Source organism: Bos mutus, chromosome 6 (assembly GCF_027580195.1).
Source record: "Bos mutus isolate GX-2022 chromosome 6, NWIPB_WYAK_1.1, whole genome shotgun sequence".
Taxonomy (NCBI): Eukaryota; Metazoa; Chordata; class Mammalia; order Artiodactyla; family Bovidae; genus Bos; species Bos mutus.
The window spans coordinates 67,169,379-67,191,369 of NC_091622.1; the positions used below are offsets into that span (position 1 = coordinate 67,169,379).

A 21,991-nucleotide genomic window follows, 5' to 3' on the forward strand; every position below is an offset into this window, starting at 1 on the left:
ATGCAGGGGCTTTTTTTGCCTCCCTGTGGCTTTGGCGCAAGCACTCAGTGGATTCTCAAGAAGCAGTGTTAACTGGAGGCAGGTGCTTAAGTCTGAACTGGCCATTAACTTACTGAACCACAAATCAATACGACAGAACTTCAATAAGACAAAAAGAGTTAGGACAATAAAGCTGAAATGGCAGGCCAGCATTAGTGGGTTTATGTTCTTTGAAAACTAGCAGTAATCAATTAGAACAAAGAAAACACTACCATTTTTCTTCTTTTAAGCAGGGCTATACATTTTTCATGGGTCAGTATTTAACATAAGGAAAATCAAGTTCATGATTTTGAGTAGATAAAAGCAGAAGCTAATTTTCTCCCCCTATGAGGAGGAAGTAGCATCAGATTCTCTTCCAAACTCACTACCACTATAACTGGGCTTCCCAGGTGCTGCTAGCAAGGAACACGCCTGCCAATGCAGGAGACATAAGAGATGCAGGTTCTATCCCTGGGTCAGAAAGATCCCCTGGAGAAGGGCATGGCAACCCAGTCCAGTATTCTTGCCTGGAGAATCCCATGGACAGAGGAGCCAGGCGGGCGACAGTCCATGTGATCGCAAAGAGTCGGACATGACTGAAGTGACTTAGCATGCATGCATACCGCTATGACTAGGGTTGGCCTTATGAAGAGACAGTTCTGCTCCAAGGCTCTCATGGAAGCTAACCTTTGTTCAGCACTTACTATACTGACTTCCCCATGAAATTCCCCCGAGGCAGGTGCTGCCAGGAGTCCTGTTTTAAAGGAGAGGGTAGATAGGTAATGACCATAGTTCCACAGTGGTTTGGTGGCACGATGCTAGTCTCTGAGCCTCCGGTCTGGCCCCGGGAGGGTCTGAGCCTCATTCAGTGAGTCACTGCTGCCAGCAACTCACCGTTCCTTTAAATGCACACAGTCCTGGGGAGGAGCAAGCCTTAGGTGGCATCCAGACTGCCCTGCTCAAATGCACTTACAGGCTGTGTGTCCTGGGACAAGTCACTTAGTCTACAGAGCTGCAATCACTGTGCTTACCTCGTGTACTTGAGGGGAGAGGTATAGTGACTAATCCATGTAGAACACTGTGACCAGGGCCTGGTGTGTCTCAGACACTCAGCAAGTGGTAACTGCTGCTACTGTGTCAGCAACAGCTTATCACTTAATATGTGACAGGGAGTTAGGGAAAGACATATCGGCATAATGGTGAGATGCCAAAACAGGACAGGTGACAAGAAGCCGGCCACAAACCGACAACTGTACATGTTGTCTAAAGGCCAGCTCAGCCTGGCCATTCAACAGCACTACCAGCACTTTACCAGCAGACTGAGTGTGATGCGGATGGGCCAGATTAAACAGAGGTGCAAAAAAAGGCCCTCATATAAGAGCGCTGTAATGTGGCTGCCACCTGGTCTTCACCAGCTGATTCCTCATCGCATGGGCCTTGGTGGCTAATCCACACCCCTGCTCTCTCCTTGTTCTGCCATCTTCAAGTTCTAACCTACTGCCACTGCAAGTTCAGCCTTCCCCTCACTCAGTATTTGGAACACACAGATGATGCTTATAGCCTTCATTTTCTCGTCTCTCTCTCTCTCTCTCTGTATCTCTGCCACTCACCCTTGGAATGTAAGTCAGAACTTCCATATAACTGACTTGATCTTGCAAAGGGAACAAAGTTGTGCTCTCTCTTTCCACACTGACAAGGAAAGAAAAGCAGATGGAGAATTATCCAGTGCTGGTGTTTGCACTGATATCAAAACGTATCATTCAGGGCGAAGGCCTCTAAAAGTGCCCAGCGTAGCTCACTGTGACTAGGAGAGAAGCAACAGAAAATACGTCTCATCAGCTCAGAGGTGCTGTCTGTGCTCAATCATGTGATTCTGTGATCCCATAGTCTATAGCCCACCAGGCTCCTCTTCCATGGAATGTTCCAGGCTAGAATACTGAAGTGGGTTGCCACTGCCCCTTCAGTGCTCCCCTTGCTCCCGACCTAGGGGTCAAACCCGAGTCTCTTGCATCTCCTGCATTGGCAGGTGGATTCTTTTACCACTGTGCCACCTGGAAAGCCCAAGGGGTGCACAGATGAAATGCTTAGTTCCACCATGAATCATGCAACACTCCATTGCTGCTACAGCCTTGTGTTTTCATTTCAGCACATGCATTTTACCCAGAAGGAAATGAAAATCCGAATATCGAGCAATGGTAATTACTAAGTTGGAAGTGAAGACAAAGAGGAGACCAGCTGTCACTGTACAGAAAGCTAAGTGTACCATCTGCGTGCGTGAGAGTATCTGGCTTGCTGTGAGCGCCGCCTCCTCTTCCGAGGACTCGTCTGTGTCCTCCTGGTTTGTCAGGTTCAGGCTGGGCGTGCTGCTGGAGCACTGGTACTCCTGGAGCGACGGCGTGTCCCCTTTGTCGATGCTGTCCAGTGAGCGCCTGCGGACTCCCCAGTTGAAGTTGTCCATACTTTCACCCTGGAAAAGCAAGGCGTCATTTCTAAGACCTCGAACACAAGCTTATAAATATAGGGAAGGTAATACACTGGGAGAACATACACCCAGATGAAAAATACTCAGTGTATTGTCATAAGCAGAGATTCAATCAGCCCTTCAGTTTTTTGAAACTTTTAAAACATCACTCAATATTTATAATGTTTAAAGAGATCAAAGTATGTGGTCGATGACCTGTTTTAACTGAATAGGATTCTCTTGACTTTCTATCTAGGGGCGACCAACTAAATCGACTACCTAGGCCATTTCTACTCTAATACACAAACACAAATGAGACCACAAAGAAGACAAATACGTTCACAGATGACAACAAATAAATAATCCAGAACGCCAGGCTGCAACTTACCTGCAGCTCCTGGATAGCAAAAAGGAAAACACACAGAATTAGAAAGAACGAAGACACACGTGTAAATATACACTACACTTGTGGGGAAAAAATGCTCGGTGATTCTCAAACCCAAAGACTGATTCAAGCTCTGGATGAAGCTTTGTGCAGGAAGTCAACACGTGATTCACATTATTTTTTTATGTAGAATATATCGTGGAAAAAAAGACAGACACTTAAAACAACATTTCTATGATACACTCTGGCAACACAAACTTCAGGAAATCTTTAAAATTTACATAGATTTAATACTGGATACAATGCAAAACCGACTTAAAATACCCACATTCAGTTGACAACATACAGGTTCAACAATTATTTTAGACTGTAGCATGGTTCTAGCTAAATCCAGTGGTAATTTTTGGCTAAAGAGGAGTTTAAAATCAAGATCACAGTTATCAAAACATAACCTAGGTCAACTTCAAAAGGTCAGTAGGAAACAAGCAAGTTTCTGCTTTGCCCCACTTACGGATTTATCTAAGTTACGTTTCTGTTATTCCAAGCTGATCCTCCTTTGATAAGGATATAATTCTTATACTCTTTCTTAAGCTCAAATGACAAATTACAGTGAGTTGGCTAACAAAATCTGACTTATGTGTATTCCTTTATCAAGAGGGATTGTCCAGGATAGAGGTTTTCAGATCTTTTTTTTCTTAAATAAAGCAGAGGAATACTCATTTCACATGAAACATACAGTGGAAATCAACTGTGCAAAAGCGATAACAAAACCAGGGTTGTGGCAACAGCCCTCAATATGCATTTAGGGAATGAATGAATACACGCTGTGGGCTTTCAAGGCTGGAGAGTATTTTAGAAGTTTCATTAGCAGTTAAGTTTATTTTGTAGCAAAGTATTTACTATTACCATGGTTCAAAGCAAGACTAGGTTTTTAGAAAATCTCTTATCATTTGATTTAGCCTAATTATGAGACCTAAGTTAATACCAGCTCAAATTACTGCGACTTGAATAAAAGACAAAAGCATCTTTAATTCATTCTAGGGTTCTACTCAAAAGCCATATTTATTACTAGGAACATTTCAGAGTACAAGACAAACTTGAAAGCAATTATAATGATCTTAAAAAAAAAAAAAAGGCAAACAAAAGAACCTGACCATTATAAAAATGTCAAGAGCCTACCTTCAGAGCTTCTAAATTCTGAACTGAAAAAAGCAAATAACTGCAAAAGACTTTAGAACTGGCTTATGCCTGTGAGGTAGGGCAGCAGGTCTCTTGAACCAATCACACTTTCTTGCCTAATTGTGTAGGTTTTTCCTATTTCCTACAACTTTCTATGTTTTTTAAATTGTGGGAGTTGACAGCAGTTTTGGAGGGTGATGACCTGCTCTTTTTGAAAAAAAATCGAATAGAAAATAGCAGTGTACATAGAATAAGGGTGCATATTCTTTAAACTTTTAAAGGTGTGTCTATATATATGTATATACTTAGATGTGATATGTGATATATTAGCAATGGCTATAGTTTTTTAAAAAAGGCTAAAAGCCACTGCCCTATGACACTGAATAATATGTGTTCCTGGGTTCTGAGAACCTGTCCAGCTGCGTCTGGGAATACATACGTGGTGAACAGTGGCTACCCCTGAGCCAGTGTGAGGGCATCTGCTGGACCCTGAGGCACCATGGTCATATCCTCACATCCTCGGGGTGGCGGGGGAGAGGAGGGGAGTGGTAGTAGCTGAAGCACACAGGAAGACCTCCATACAATGGTTTCCTATCAACAAGTAATGGCGTGACGTGGTGGAAGCTGTTACAGTTCACTCCTCCACCTCGCCTACTTGAGTCAAAGGAAACATCCCTTCAAAGAGGACTGATGAATGCGCATGGGTTATACGAGTAACTTGAACATCCTTGGACAGAGGTGTAGCATGACATGGTGTGGATACTTGACAGTAAGGCATTTGGAGCTCTTGAAGACAGACATTTATAACAATTTTAGGAGGAACATTTCTGTGATCTGTTTGATGTAAACTTTTCAGATTTAGGAGTCTGTGGCTTAGGGGACTAATGTCAGCTATGGGAATAGGTCCCAAACAGCCTGACACAACCAGGGCGATGGGCAATCCTATTGCTCATTTATTTTTTTTAGAAATTGGCAAATGTCTCAATTTGGGCCAAATGAGGTGTGACAAGAAGTGTGCTGAAAACCTTAGGAGAGTTAACTTCTTCACTTTCCTGAGAGCCTTTATGGAAGTGACCCTCACTTTCTCTGAACACTGCCATGTATGGACATTTGAGGTGAAGCCAACTTGCAGAGAAAGGCAGAGCTTAGAGAATGCAAAGAAACAGCCAGAAACTCCACTGAGGTTTGCCTAAATAAGCTCTGACTCTGGGCTAGCCCAGTTCTGTGAGCAAGTAAATCTACCTTTTGAGTTGGACTTTCCACTTAGGAAGCATCTAAACTGACCCAACTATCAATTTTCTCTAAACTGAATCAGTTTTAAGGAGCGAGTCCTTGGTATTGAATGAAACAAGGCATTTGAGAGAGCTAGCTCCACCCTGAAGAAGAAAGTGGTGGGTGATGTCCTGGGTAGAATCTCAGTCACAGCAAAGTGTTCCAGAGCGCCAAAGGCACCTTAATCGTCATTCTGGTTTCAGGGCCACCCTCTTCAAAGTTGTCCGATAGATTTAAATGAAACGTTTACTCTTCTGCTGCACATTAATTTGTGTGGCTTACGCAAACACTTAAGTCTAAGCACACCCTCAATTAAATACTTTTGAAAAAAATCCATTTTTACTCTATATTTTGAAAGATAAAGATGGAAAAAATTAGATGTTCCTTTTATTTCAGACTTATTCTGCTATTGACTAACTGTACTAATTATCTTTAGTTCCCAACTTAGATTTGTACCTTTTGACGTGATACTGCCCCGAACAAGGAAAGATTAAATCCTTGTTTAATCCTGTGGTTAAATCCTTCATTCTCATGTAGCTGTAGCTATTCTATAAATATTATGAAGGAAAGCCCACATCCTTACCTCTGCATCTTCCAACTCAACATCTAAAAAGTCAAAATCCTTAAATACGCCAAACTGTTGTTCGCTGCTATTATCTTCCACAGCTACTTCTTCCTCTTGAATTATGTCGTCTGTTGTAGAAATGAGGCTAGTTTGTTGGTCACCAACTTCCAAATCCTCGTTAGAAGAAAATACAACCTGACGCCCAGCCAAAAACAAAACAAAACAGGCCATCCGTTAGCTCGGTCACTCTGAATATGGGGCATCAGTGCCCTATGAGCCACTGCAGGCCTCTTCTATCAGTGAGCTCAGAGCTTTAATTTGGGCAAATGTCTAACTGTGTGAATACTGAATTAGCACAGGGGCCAAGTGTCACAAAGGCAAGTGACAATTTTTTCATTCTTAGTCAACACCGTTAAGAAAAGGCAAACAAGGAGACACAATGATTTCTGTTTCTTCATGGACTAACACTTCTAAGATTTTTTAAAACACTTACACAGGTTTTCATGATTACTCACCGATGGATTCTTTGGAAGGCCAGACTCTGGACCACAGAGAGAAAGCACATTCATTAGCTTTTCTCTTGTTCTTCGCTAAAGAGAAAGAAAAAATGCAAACGTTAAGATTACTGATGAAAATAAGGCAAATTCTCAAGTTCTCACACGTACCATAAAATTGATTCTTCTGTTCTATGAACTTTTATGTACCTGTGATAACTGTGGCCTCTTCCAACTAACAGGCACCAAGGCATTAGAGTTAGAACCGGAAGAAGTGGAGGAAGTGCTTCTTGTCACCGCGATCACTTTGGGTTTCCCATTCCTACCAGCTGCGCTGTGCTGATCACCATATTTATTTCCAATAATTGGTGTCTACAAAGAAATAAATTGCCAGTGTTTGACTCACACAGTTCAACGTAAGTGGGTTAATAGTGTATCTGTGATGACATTTTTTACAAACAATCAGAAAAACAGCATAAGGAGAAAGATTACTTAGCAAAGGCAGATACTACAAAAATCAAAAGTAATGATACTTTTTTTTTTAATAGTAAGATTTCACTTTACTGGAAACAAGACTCTGAGGAGACTGTTGGAGAACTTATTCCTACTTTAAAAATAGATCTGTTGTCTTTAAAAGCCACCGTCTACATCTTTCCCCCCATGATTATAAAGTATGTCCTCTTTGAAAGCTCAGAAATACAAAAATGATTTTACAAAATCACCTGTCATCTCACCACTCAGATTTAATGTTGGTTAACAATTTGGTCAGACTTCCCCAGTATCTCAGATGGTATAGAGTCTGCTTGCAGTGCAGGAGACCTGGGTTTGATCCCTGGGTTGGGAAGATGCCCTGGAGAAGAAATGGCAACCCACTCCAGTATTCTTCCCTGGGAAATCCCATGGACAGAGGAACCTGGCAGGCTACAGTCCATGGGGGCACAGAGTTGGACACGACTGAGCGACTAACACACACAATATTTTGTGTATTTTTTTACGTAATTGTTAAGTATGTGTCTAAAAGTGCTTTTGCAAATATTCAAGATAAGTAACAACTTCAAAGTGAAAGCTATCATATAATGTCTTATTGCAAATCTAATATATGACATTTCCAAATTTTATTTCAGTAAAATTCCATGATGAATCCCAAATGGTGCTTACCTGGCTTTGTGAAGTGTCTCAAATTTGCATTTGAATATAATTTTAAGCTCATCTGCATGTCATACAAGTCCCTTTATGATCTAGTTCCTGCTCATGTTCCCAACTTCAACTTCTACCACTCGCTCCTGAACTTTGCACTCCATCAAAGCTGAGTTTGTTTCCCAAGATATGGCGCCTTTATGGACCTTTGTGTTGACACATATCCCCTGCTCTGCACGGAACACGCACCAAGCAAACCCTGAGGCACTTTGAACGCTGCCGCCACACTTTCAAGGAGGCCCATGCTGATGCCACCACCACATCTGGGTAATTACTCTTGGACATTTACCCAGTGATATTGATTTGTTTCTTTGCCTGTCTCCAATTGCTCTATGGGAGTCCCTAGACTGAGCGAGACTCATTGCTATTCCTCTAGTATATCTTCAGTGCCTACACATAGCAGGTACTTTAGGAATTTTTGATGAAATAAATTGAAATTAAGTATCTGATATATATCAAATGTTCTGAGGATTCATATTACTCTTCAAACAAAACAATTGTTACATTACCAATTTCGGACTCAGAAGAATAGCAAAGCTAGTTTCTCTATAATATTCCCACGCTGTGTACTCCATGTTTGAAATTCTCAGGTGATATTAACTAAAACACTAGCACAAGCATACTTTATATCTTAAAAAAACATAAATCAATAAGCTTCAGATAAATTCAGCACCAAGTGCTGTGCTGTGCTTAGTCGCTCAGTCATGTCTGATTCTTTGCCCATAGACTGTAGCCCTCCAGGCTCCTCTGTCTGTGGGGATTCTCCAGGCAAGAATACCGGAGTGGGTAGCCACCGTTCCCTTCTCCAGGGGAACTTCTGACCCAGGGATCGAACCCAGGTCTCCTGCGCTGCAGGCGGATTCTTTACCATCTTGAGCCACCAGCGAAGCCCTCAAATACCAAGACTAAACTGCAAATTTTTAAAAAATCTGTATTATCCTTTTCAATTAAAATGTGAGTAGATTTTCAATTGCTATCTTTCTTAACTCCCCCTACCCTGCAAAATACTTGATTGATAACTTCCCTCCTAAAAACTTCCTGCTGGTCTGTTTTCTATCCTGTTCCCAGACTGATCTCCCTAAAATGCAAATCCTAATATTTTCTACTCCAGCTAAAAATCCTTGAGGAGCTACTACTACTTCAAGATATAACCATCTCGTCCGACAATATCCTCATGATTGTGCTGCTCCCTATGGCTTCAGCTTTCTCTCTCATCACACTACTCTATTCTCTGTGCTACATGTTCACAGTAGGCCATGCTAATTAGAATTTTCTAGAGCGCCATGCTTCCTCACACTTACAAGCTTTCATTCACATGTGCTGCTTTTCCTAGGATTAATCTCCCCTGCCCACACTTCCATGTACGCTCCCATTTAGTCAGATTAAGTTAGATGTACATGCTATATAGTCCTATAAAACTTCGAACTTACTTGGCAACCAAAGCACTGTGTTTATTTGCCTATCTCCTCAAGAGGCTACAGGCGCGCTGAGAGTAGGCCTTTCCCCCATGCCCACCTCGTTTTCAGGGCACCTGTCACAGCATCTCCTGCTGACTATGGGCTCAATCAGTGCTTGATTAATGACAGAATGAACAAATGAACATTTCTAATACAGAGCCTTCACCAATACCTGAGCATCTTACCTCAGATATATCAAAATGAAAATCCAAGGTCTTCCCAGGCAACTCCTTAGAGACATTATTAAAAATTTTAGTGAAGGATATCTCAGGAGAGCCCATATCTCCTCCATAGGTCTTGGGGATATCGTTGGGCACGACAAGGCTTGCCGAGCGGGATACCACCAGTTTTAAGATGTTAAGGGCTTCCTTCCAATAAGGACTCTGGTTTCAAAAATTAATAGACATATAAAAGTTAAAAATACATATGTAACTAAGAACAAAAACTTAGTTACATTGTAGACAGTGAAAATATTATTTCTATATAAATTCCTTGTCAATTATTCATTTTTACTCTGAGGTCCTTAACTGAGGGTCTGAGTTACACAAGGATAGAAAATAAGTTATTATTTCTACTGTTAGATTTACAAGATATTATATGCATAATAATGCTAACAACTCAGGATATTTTGCACTGTTCTCAGTAAGTGCTTTATAAATATTATTCATTAAGAAAGTCTAATACAGTAATCTGGCAGTAGGGGTAAGCCAAAGGGTCGTATGTATGTGAACTTTCTAGATGAATGAAGTACATGGCCCTAAGACTCTAAACTTAAAATGTTTTAAGCCTTGTTGATAAACTATTTTTAATGCATCAGATTTCTTAGACATAAACATATTAAAATATTTTTAAAATTTAGATATTTCTTAATGACTCAAGCCCCAAATAATAAGCATAAGTGCTGTGCTAAAACAATCCTCTCAGTGATTCCTGACCTGTATAGGGTGAGCTTTCCCCCTCATATATGGTGGCAATGTTTCGAGTTATTTTTCTGCTTTTCATTTTGTATATTTCTACCAGTATAATTTAGGAATGATTTGTATGACAGATGTATAGGTGGAGAGAAATCAATGTCTAATTAGGAATTTAGAACATTTCTCTTTTACCATCTACTGAAAAGAATCATGTAAAAAACATGACTTTTTTTCTTATTGTGGTACTAAAATCACACCTCAACCCTTTATTATACATATTGTTTCATAGTTAACAGTTCTGAACCAGGTACAATATTACTAAAAAAAGGAAGTGAAAAAATCCTTAGCAGAACTGAGTTTTCCAATTTAGTTAACAACATCTCGATATGAAGCCATCTAAAGCACAAAATATTAGTGATAATAGAAATGTCCAAATGATATTGTGACAATTTAAGCACATCACTGTAGAAACAGTTTATCTTTAACAAAATTAAATAGAAATCATCATTTTTTTTTCCTTACGTAAAAAACTAGGAGCTCTGGGCACTGTAAAATGTGCAAGCCTCTTCAGGGATGTTCCTGTAAATTATATTGGTAGCTGTGTTCTAAATGTAAAAGAAGGCCTACATGTACTTGCTTGCTGAATCCTACCATTCAGATTCTGCTTTATGTCATTCACATTGGGAACATTTTCCCATCTCATAAATATTCCTGAAAACATGATTTATAAACTAACCACTTCCCCTGTTCTTAAGACATTTAAGGTGTTTCCAATTTTTTATGATTATATATTGTTTTTGAGATGATCACTTTCTATACATAAGATTTGTAGCTACTCACCTGAACATATTTGCCAATGATCTTTATGATCTCCAGATTAAACTGCTTTACTGGGGCAGCGGAGAGGTCAATATGACTCAAAAGACTGTAGATGATCTGTAGTAATGACTGCTGCATACTAGACAGTCCTTTTTCTAGCAGCTAAAAGTAATATTAAAAATATATTTTAATCAGGTTCAAGAAAATTCCATTGTATTTACATTACTGATGTTGAAAACCACAATACAGTTAACCTAAGAGTTTATGGTCAGATTATCAGAAATCCAGAGAATAATGAAGGTAAAAGGTAATGTCTGCTATTGTTACTTGTCCTTGCTTCAGAAAGGAGAATTAGGTAGATTGTTTTTTCTTAACCTTAGTGTTTACTTTCATACCCTTAACTAATTTAATTGAACACCATTTATTTTAAAACTCCTCTACCACCATTACCAAAGAATAACTAACTACTCCCGAGCCATTCCCACCAGCCAATGACTACCCATGTAATCTTGGACAAGTTTCTTAACCTCTCTGAGCCCTGATTTTTAAATTAAAAAGTGATACCACTTTCCTATAGGGTTTGTGGGACAATTAAAATTATATCTGTGTAATTTTAAATACATGTAAATAATTTTAGTACTGTTGTTAGTGATAATCTGAGATTCATTAATAATCATAGAACAAGGATAACTTATACTAATAAGAGTAACATTTGGGGCAAAGCATTCTCTTTACAGACTGGAAATATATTGCCCATATGTGGTACCCAATAGGCTACACTGTACCAGTGTCAGACCTTAAAGCCCCACGGGTCAGTCTTCAGGGAGAGCGAGTGTTACTTTGTGATGATGTGCTCAGTGGTGGCCGACTCTTTGCAACCCCATGGACTGTAGCCCACCAGGTTCCTCTGTCCATGGAATTCCCCAGGCAAGAATACCGGAGTGGGTTGCCATTTCCTTCTCCAAGTGTTACCTTAGTGTTGGGCTTTATGGTGGCACAAAAGTGAAAGCTGGATTAAGACACTTAAGTTCAAAAGAGCTTGGGCCTTAGGTCTGGCTTTATGTTGGCTCTTGTCCTAAAGGTACAGGTGTAAGATAAACCTAGTGATGCACATTCATGCATGTCAGGAAGCTCTCAGGCAGACAGCTCACTCTGTCAGCTCACTCAAATATAAAGGTGATGGGAGTAAATCTATCAAAACCAATACCTTAAAAATTCACACCATCTTGAGCACTTTATGATGGGCACCATCAGTGACTTGGATAAGTTAAACAGTGCTGTAAGCAATACTTAAATGCTTATTGGGTTACAAATAATTTAAGTCTGTGTGTTAGGTTTAATCTCTAGAGGTCAACTTTCTAAAAAGGAAGATATCACTTTATTGCAAGCTGATAAACATTTTTAGTGACTAGGAATTTCTTCCTTTTGAAGGTCTCCAGTATTCTCTACCCAGTAACTTACTTTCCTAGGCATGGAGTTACTTCTTCAACAAATTAATACAGTCGACCCTTGAGTAATACGAGTTTGAACTGTGTCGGTCTGTTTATATGCAGATTTTTTTCAGTGCCACAGCAGTACGTGATTCACAGTTGGTTGAATCACAGATGTAGAGGGCTGACTGTAAGATATACTCGAAACCGACTGCATGCAGAGTTAGCACCCTTAATTTCAGCGTTGTGCAAGATCAACTGTGTTAACTTTTTATGCTGTTCTAGGACTAGTTTCAGAGAAGGCAATGGCACCCCACTCCAGTACTCTTGCCTGGAAAATCCCATGGACGGAGGAGCCTGGTAGGCTGCAGTCCATGGGGTCACTAAGAGTCGGACACGACTGAGCGACTTCACTTTCACTTTTCACTTTCATGCATTGGAGAAGGAAATGGCAACCCACTCCAGTACTCTTGCCTGGAGAATCCCAGGGATGGGGGAGCCTGGTGGGCTGCCGTCTATGGGGTCGCACAGAGTCGGACACGACTGAAGCAACTTAGCAGCAGCAGCAGCAGCAGGACTAGTTTTAAATTCTATTTACTGCCCCGCCCATCATATTTTAGATTAGGAGGTAAACATATCACCAGAATAAGTACTTGCCCAGCAGAAATGACTTTACATGCTATACTATTATTCTAGAAAGAATTTCAAAGCCAAGAGCTAATTTATAGAAACAAAAAACGATAACCATTTCCTAGGATCAAGACCATGGAAAAAAAAACCCATTTTCCATTTTAAATAAAGGTGAGGTTTATATTGAGTTTTGTGTTATTTAAAGACAGTGAGTGCAGAAATACATTCAAAAACTGCTAAGTTGAAGTTTACATTATTTTGAGTTTATACCACTTAAAGAGTGAATGAAGAAGTAAACATTGAAAATGAAAAAAAAAAAAAAAACTCATTTGTACTTGAATGATATTACCTGTATATTTTTTCCTCTTAAAAAAGATGTTACCTCTATTCACTCTTAAATAAAATTTGAAAATTAGTATTAGTGCTGCTCTAGAAATAAATACTCTTGAAAATTCTGTCACAGAACAGTTGCAAGATCCTTTTATGGGGGTAAATTTACCTCTGCAAGATAAGTCACAAGACTAAACGTAGTATCTGAGAAGGAGTCGTGCAGGTATCTGCACACTACGTTGATCCAGTTAGAACAATCTCTGGAGTACGTGTGTGTACTGTACAGGCTCATCATGTGAGCCAGGTTGACAAGTGTTGGGCATTTTTCTTCTGCACAAACCTAAAAAAACAACAAAAAAAATTTCATTTACTTAACGACATTAAACATAATTTTATATTCAATGTATTCATTTAATGAAATAATTTAGATCTATATGTTGAAGCATTAATGCATTTTATCTCAATACAGTAGAGAAGTTAAACAGAAAAGGAGAAAGCACAAGGCATCCTTGAGGGAATGACTTAGATAATACGGAAAGATGGTTAATATGTCAAGCACTTCCATGGGTGTTAAGAACACAGCTTTCTTTTCAGTCCAATATTCTAGAAAAATGTCTTTGGTAAAAACCTAAAGTTTTTGTAAATCCTACATATCATCTTGTAAAAAGAGCTTTGTCTTATAAAATCCATATAAGGTTCAAAGTACAAGAAACTAAATAGGCAGACTCAACCAGGAAATCCTCAGGGAGGTTCAGAGTTGCTGTGCCAAAGAAGAAATGCTTTAGTCTCAAGGTGTTCAGGGTATCTCACCAAAGCAGTCAGCTGCAGAAGCCTCAACATGTGTGACACAGTAAAAGGACTTCACTGGAGGGCTGATGAAACGCTGGAGCCCTGCGTCTCCAATGTTCAGGGAATCAGCTAAAGCTCTCAAGGTCCTTGGCCAGTCATTTACAGGCTGGTACAAAGTATACTGACGTTCTTAGAGTTTGCTTGATATGGTATTACAGTATCTGAATCAACAAATGTTTGGGAGAATCTAATGGGCCAAATGCACCTTGTCTGTTCCCTGAGTCATTGGTGGGGATGTTCCTAAACCTCCTTCAAGGATAACTGAACAGTGAAGAACTGGAAAAGGGCCATGTTAGTCTCAGCTATTGTGAAAGGATAGCCGTGACAAAAGTCCTTTTAGTTCCCCTTTTTTTTATTTTCCTCCCTTATTCTTCCATCTTATTTTCACAAACTGCCTACCTAGAGCATTTGATAAAACAAGAGTATTATCTTTTAAAATATATATAAATTTTCAATTTTCAGATGACTGTAACTGACTTTTACGCTTATTCATCATGCAGACAATATCACTGGATAAGCCCAAGATATGAAGGCGTGCAAGACTCTGCAGAAACTTAACATAGTACCTTGGAAGTTATTTTATAAAATCATTCAAAGCAGTTGTTTTCATGCATTAGCCTTTTACTCATAAAAGAGACACCAGGAAGAAAAAAGAATAAGTTGGTTGATATTTCAAAAAGATTTGTATTTCACTTATATTTCAAGATATAATTACTTGTATTTCAAAATATAGTAATTTTTCACACTATTTTACAAAACCATATAACTTTACAATTTCATAATCTGTTACTCTTCAGCAAAAATTTTTATAGTTTGAGGTGAATTCTTTAATCTTAGCTTGAAGAATGACATTCTGATAGAATTCTTATCTTCTTAAAGGATATTTTTTTGAAAGAATGATTTTTTAAAACCTAGTTTTTGAAAAGGAAGACATTCTTTGGAATATAGGCTGTGCAATTTTATAGTAAAGCAAGACCAGCTTAATTTTGGAATTTTGGAATTATCAGGTTAAATTATGAGCCACAAAGAGTTATGTTTTATAACAAAACTTTTTTAGCATGCTGTTTTTGCCATAATGAATAGCTAAAAGGACAATATTTGTTCCAAGCATTGCCTCATTTTGAAATGCTGTGCTCTCCACGGGCACAAACAGCAGCAGCAGTGATATTTGCATAATGAGGAAGCACATAATGGCAGAAAATCACTCTCAACAGTTGAAGTGAGAGAATAATTAAGGAGTCAATTTAGTCCACATCCTGCAGGTTGCTGAAAGCCAACAGAGGGAAACTTTGTGTGCCACTCAACAGGAAGAAAACAGACTTCACAGCAGTTTATGACTCACAGAAAGCCATATATTTGATTTCTTAAAAACAAAAGATATTTGGGACATTCCTGTGCTTTGCCTCGGTCATGACAGCACAGGCTTGGAGCTCAAGGGGCTTCCATGGTCTTCTGGCCACACTGTGCTTCTCACCTGCCCCAGCACTAAGCAAATTACTCATCACGTTTCAGCTGCCAATCTCAAATGTTTCTACTTCCCTTATCAGGGAATTTATGCTTTTTATTTTCTTAAAATCCCCAAATAAGCCGATATTTTTTTCCTTATATTTTCTTTCTTAACCTTCATGTAGGAAAAAAAAAAAAAAAAACCCTTTGTTTACATTTTCCTAATGGTATGTTATCAGAATATTAAAATGAAAGTCATTTTAATAAAATTTTAAAATCACTTTTAGACCTCATTAATGCAAATACACGTTGGGTTTTTTAGTGCAAACCATCATTTTCACAACTAAGATGTATTTCCATTAACTATAATGATGGCTCTTCTTTTTAAACACATGCTTTTAAAATGGTTAAGAATTTCTCCACATCTATTTAGAAATTTAAATAGGGATAGACTCAACAGCATATTTTATTAAATATATTTTTGTCGTTCATTAAATATTATCCATCAAGATAATGAAAGTGTTCTTACTCTTGTAGCTGTATATGTGATAATTGGGTTGATAGTATTTTTTGATTCCATTGGTACCCAGAGATAAATCTGCACTTACCGACATTGAAATGTGGGCCAGGGAGAGGTGGGTGTTTGTTTAGCTTTCTAGAAGCTTGCTCTTTCCATTTATTGATGTGCTATCTGCTACCTGAATCTCAGGTTTGAAAAAAGCTGCTTATATAAAAAGCTCTTCCAGAGAATTTTATGTGCTTGTTCCCTTATGTTGCAGACTTCTCTGATTTTTCCCCAGTGATTTAACCAGGTTATTTTACTTATATTACTATTGAGTCACTTCCTCAGTTCACCTAATTTCCTGTTGCATATATATTACTGGTAAATTCATGTAACTCCTTCTTGTAACTGCTTGTATTTTCTGCTTGAAAAGTCTTTTTTCCAAGACTCAATGTGACAAAATAAATAAATACATAAAATTAGTTCAGAATTAAGTTTAAACAGAAGGCAAGGTAGTTACGATTTCTTTCTTGTTCTTAAGAGGAAATTACTAAGTATATAAAATTCAAAATAATTTTCTTTTACAATTTGATTGAGCTATAAAACTTTTTATACAAAGTTTGTCCAGAGGCAATTTAAAAATAGCTACATACTTGTTTAAGAAATGTATGATGGGAGGGAAAGAGTCAAAAAAGGAAAGAAAAAAGAATGAAGGGAACAGAGAGAAGATGAAGAGAATGTTCAAAGGCAAACAAAAAGAACTTTCAGAATCAAAAAATATATTATGCCCTCTTCTTCCTCAGGGACTCTGCACGTGTGATTTCTCCTGCTTGGAAAATTTCTACCCTCTGCCCTGCTTCTGTTTCTCATCCAGGAATTTTATTTTGGTCCTTCCTATTCAACTTTCAAAGTCAGCTTAGATATGAATTCCTCGAGGCAGATTTTGGTTTATGTGTCCCTAGAATATTTGCATGGAGAATCCCATGGACAGAGGAGCCTGGCGCGCTACAGTCCACAGGGTCACAATGAGTTGGACACCACTGAGCGGCCAACAGTTTCACTTTCATTGCAAAGTCACCAGATTCTAGGTGGTCACACCCCGAACTCTAGGCCCCAGGGGGCTAAAGGTTCTATCTACTTTGATAATCACTGTATTTCAGCACCTGATCCAGTGCTCAGTACATATCTGGTAGTGAATAAATGAATGACCTGGAAACTGACAGGTAGAGGATAAGTAGGGAAACGGAGCAGAAAAAGACTCAAGACTCAGAGGACAGTTAGTCTAAACAAGTAATTTTATTCACTGTCATTTGAGCAATTGTAACTTACATCACTACTATATTACTCCTTCATATATGCATAAAAATAAAAATTTAGATGCAAAATTCACATAGGAAGTGACAGTAAAAGGATTCTGAAGAGATTCCCCCCTTAAGATAGACTCTAGAGAAATTTCCCTCCAGTGTTATCATTCAGCGTAACATTTGCTTACCTTTGCTATTCGACTAGCTGTTTCTTTGCAAAACTGAGTTGGGCTGTCAAAATGCTGGATTAAGTGAGGCAATAAGCAAAGGATGTTAAGAGGAAAGCCTATCAAAAAAAAAAAAGCAAACAATAACCAATTTTATTGCACATTATTTTAAAAATTAAAGGTTTTTATTTTGTTTGTTTTTAACTGGTTCACAGAAACCATTTTCTTTTTATTTCCTGGGGTACTTGATCTTCTAAAAAATTGTGTTTGTTTTTTTGCTTTTACCAAAAAATTTATGCTACTTCACATATTAAGAAAACTCTGTGGAAAAGCAGAAATTAGTAGATTTCCAAACAAATGATTAGTTTACATTTCACTACATTAAAAAGGCAAAAAAAAAAAAAAAAAAAAAGTTGGTGCAATTCTAGTCACATCACCTGACAGCTGGGAAGGGTCCACCAGCGTGTGCTTGGAGACAGAAATCAGTTTACTCAGGAGGTGCACCGTCATTTCCTGCGTGGACACGGAGGTAAAACCCTTAAGGAAGAGCTGCTGAAGGCCTGGGAAGTTATTCCACTTCAGTTTGCTTTGCACGTTTTCAATCTTCTCTCGACTCTCTGATTTATCCAAAGGCAGGTGGATCAGCAGTTTGTTGAGAAGCCTGAGAGCCAGGAGGTATTCATATTCATAATCTGATTCTAACAAAGAGGCTGCTATCCAAAAAATGGTGGCCATCAAGTTGGCGGGCTCAGTAGTGGGCTGCACATCGTACACCGCTTTCTCTCGCAGGGAGGAAAGGCTTCGAGTCCTCGCTAAGCTACTGCTGTGGTTGATCCGTCCGTCCATTATATCCAGTGTGTTACTCCGCCGCCGGTCCCCTCTTCGGTCACCAATTAAACTTAACCTCAAAGAGTTACTTCTTGTATTACTGTTGTATCCCAGATAACTGCTACTATTAATGGGACTTGTGCTTAGATTGAGTTGTCCAGTGCTTTTCCTGTTAGCTGCATACTTGTTTCCCATTATAGGATCATGGTATGAGGTTCTTGAAAGAAAAAGAAAAAGAGATGAATCCAGGCACAATTGCTTCTTTTGCTACCTTAACTGTACTCTTAAAACAGCTGAAAAACAGTAACTGTTACCAGGAAAAGTCATTTTTAAAGTATATCTGACTTAATACCTGAAACTAACACAACACTGTAAATCAACTCCACTCCAATAAAATTAAAATATTTTTTAAAAAAGCATATCTGACTTTGCTAAAACCAATTTCAGTTCTTTCCTCTCTATTAATAAAAAAAACAGTATCTTTCCTACTGTGACCGATTATTTCCCCTGAGTTGGATAAGGTTTGATTTGAAGTGAAAATGCTGCTATAGTTACTGCTGATAATTTTCAGGTCTGGGATTTGGTGAACATTATATCCAAAGCCCAGGCCTCGTTTCTCTCATCTGCAGACTCAACAGTCCTGATGTCCCTATTTCTGTCAATTCACACTCTTTCCAAAAGAACCAAGCTCAAAAATTTAATTTTGATTTCTCCTTCTCCCTCATATCTAGTTATCATTGATTAAAAAACAATTACAGAATATTTTCTACATGTGCCAGTGGTATGCAAAATGCTAGGAATATTGAAGTCCATGAAAATTATAGCCTGCTAGTTGCTGTTATTAAAATATTAAGAGAATACTGTGAGAATCCAAAGGATAGAATGCTTAGCACTCCCCAGGTCGCAGTTAGAAATGCTTAACTAGGAGAGGGACTTGAAGGATAAATCAGTGTGGGATTTACAAACAGGAAGTTTGAAGAGAGGCTGGTCCACGCAGAAGGACCAATAGGTGGAAAGTGTGAGTCCTGAGGAGCCTGACCTGCTGGGGGGACAATGGGTTGTTGAGTGTGCTGGGAACAGAGCCTGTTACTGGGGCTGAAGCCTAGAAGCACAGCATGAAGGTCTCTGGCCAGATGAAAGAGGAACAGTATTGCCTCTGAGACCCTTCACCCATCCTCACTGTCTAAGGCTCATTTTCCCACTGGAATTCATCTGAATTTGGGGGTACTCCTCTCACTACCAATATTAAAACAATATAATATTGTGCCTATTTAGCTACTGAAGTTTTGTATACAAATCCACCGATTGCCTGGCTTATCAATTCTTACTGAGAAAGGGCAGACAGAAGATCATAATGCTTCATGGTTTCAGCTAAAGTATCAATTGCAGATTCCAGCGTGAGAAGCAGCTCAATCACAAATCCCTAGAAAAAAGGGGCAGATTTTAATTAATTATGCCTGAAAGAAGAAACTGTAATGCACATCCTGATGAGATTTTAAAATGGAACAAGTTCCACATTAATATTACAAAATAATTAAACTCTTGAGCAACATGATCTGTGGATGGATGAAAACGTAGCAAACTAATGGTATAAAATGATTATAATGAAAAAAAAAAAATTGATTATAATGGCAACACAACCCGCCCAAAACTGCTGGGGCCAGAAATCTAGGAGACATCCTTATTTCTTTCTCTCACATCTAAACTGAATCCATCAGCTAGTCTTGAAAATACTACTTTAAAAATACATCCTGTATCTGACTTCTCTACTTCCACAGCTTCCTGTAATCCAACTATCACCGTTTTGGTCTGGGGCCTTTCAAACAGCCTCTTAACTGACCTCTTTTGCCTTCCTAAGGATGCCACAAAGCCACCCACGGTGTGAATTTTTAAAAAAGCAAATCACACCCATCCTCCTCCCTTTAAAACTATGTGTAGTTTCCCATCAATTGAGAGTAAAATCCCACCTCTCGCCAGAACCTCCCCAGGCCTCGTGTGATCTGGGCCTGCTGCCCGCCTGCCTCTGGAGTCCCCATCCCATACACGGTAGCCACTCTGGACTGTCTGCTTTTCCTCTGAAGCGCCCACTGCTTCTGCCTCAGGGCCTTTGCACTTGTTAGTCCTATTTCCCTCTGCTGTCTGTCCCAGATGATCACAGGGCTCACTATTCATCTACGCATGTGTTCAGAACTCATCTTCTAGATGATTATATACAAAAAAAAAAACAAAAAAATACCCCTCTCCCCTATCACTGTTTAAGCTGTCACCCTACCGTATTATTTTCACAGCATTCATCATTAAGGAAAATTGTACTGTACATTACTGATGGATTAAAAGGTCTGTTTCCCCAGTGAAATGTGAGCTCTATGCTAAGAACTCTGTGGTGTCCACTACTATATCCTCAGTGTCTAAAACAGCGTTAAATAACATCATGGGTCACAGACCTATGTTAAGTTCCCTACTGCAGTATTTCATGTAATTTATCTTAAAAAATGAAATTCAGTGTTTTACTTTACATCTACTTTAAATTCCTCTTTTACCTTGTAGTCATCACAGAATATCCAGGTGAGTGTGCATAAAGCTGTTTTTATAGGCACCACCTAGTTCAATTTGTATGTTATTAAACATGAATCATCTAACTTTGTTTTTAATTTTCTGCTTCTTAGCATCTGACATCAACAATTCTCTGTGACATTAACTTGGTCTACCTGCCGTGATCTACATTTGGAAGCAGGTCCTTGACAATGAGGAACTGCTCAACACCTGCTGAAAGATGTGAACGAACTACCTGTGCATCTTCTCCTGGATCCCCTACAGTTTCTACAAGTCTGGAGAGAACATCAGAAAGTGTAGTTGCAGAGAGAGGCTGCTTTAGGGCCCTGAAAATCTGAAAGGATCTCCCAGCATAGTGTCGAGAGGAACAAGAAAGTGCTGTTTGCAGCGCGACCTCGCTAAGATGATGTTCCAAGTGAATTCCTTCTGTGAAAACAAAGGAAACGAGTAAGTGCTTCTTGTTTTTCAGGATATATATAGGGATGATGATCAGAAGCTAGGAACCGTATTAAATTCAGTGCCAGCGTAGTACCTGGCAAAGGGAGCATTAACATTTTCTAACATTTTCCAAGTCAATGCTTTTCCTTTTCATACAATTCTATTTACACTTTAGACGACTCTTCATCATAGTCTCCAGGGAAGTAATCCTTGAGAACAAGGTCTCTCAACGTCACCACTATGTCACTTTGGCAAGATAACTCTGTTGTGAGGGCTGTCCTGTGTGGTGTAGTTGTGTGATGGCATCTCCAGCCTCTTAACAACTTGACACCAGTAGCAACTAATCACTGACGTCCCGCCCCCTAATTGCAAGAAAAATGTCTCCAGACATTGCAAAATGTCCCAACAAGAATCACCCCCTAGCTAAGAACCACCATTTTAGACACGTTTTACTCTGATTTTCAGGATGTGTTCAATTTTCGATCACAGAAGCCCAAACCAGTACAGTTTGTCATCTCTATATATGTTCCTTTAAAACAATTGTTTCATGATGAACAATCGTGTTATAATTTCATTATACTATCATATGTCAAACAAAGAATGTCAAAGTGGCATTCTTTTTTTCAAAGATCTATTTGGTATATACCACTTTTAAAGTCTTTATTGAATTTGTTACAGTATTGCTTCTGTTTTTATGCTTTGGTTTTTTGGCCACTAGGCATGTGGAATCTTAGCTCCCTGACCAGGGATCAA

General features: G+C 39.0%; 1 protein-coding gene across 5 annotated transcripts in view; it reads right to left on the reverse strand.

The window, feature by feature from the left end:
- FRYL (FRY like transcription coactivator) overlaps window positions 1-21,991 on the reverse strand; it is a 268,832-nt gene that overhangs the window by 22,805 nt on the left and 224,036 nt on the right. For all 5 annotated transcript variants that reach the window (XM_070372372.1, XM_070372373.1, XM_070372370.1 and 2 more), the window contains 11 exons: window positions 21,036-21,226; window positions 19,576-19,670; window positions 17,857-18,464; window positions 17,441-17,538; window positions 13,321-13,491; window positions 10,783-10,923; window positions 9,214-9,411; window positions 6,585-6,746; window positions 6,396-6,470; window positions 5,899-6,075; window positions 2,282-2,485 (listed from right to left, as the gene is read on the reverse strand). In XM_070372372.1, the coding sequence (XP_070228473.1) occupies window positions 2,282-2,485; window positions 5,899-6,075; window positions 6,396-6,470; window positions 6,585-6,746; window positions 9,214-9,411; window positions 10,783-10,923; window positions 13,321-13,491; window positions 17,441-17,538; window positions 17,857-18,464; window positions 19,576-19,670; window positions 21,036-21,226 (2,120 nt within the window). The remainder of the gene's footprint in view (window positions 1-2,281; window positions 2,486-5,898; window positions 6,076-6,395; window positions 6,471-6,584; window positions 6,747-9,213; window positions 9,412-10,782; window positions 10,924-13,320; window positions 13,492-17,440; window positions 17,539-17,856; window positions 18,465-19,575; window positions 19,671-21,035; window positions 21,227-21,991) is intronic.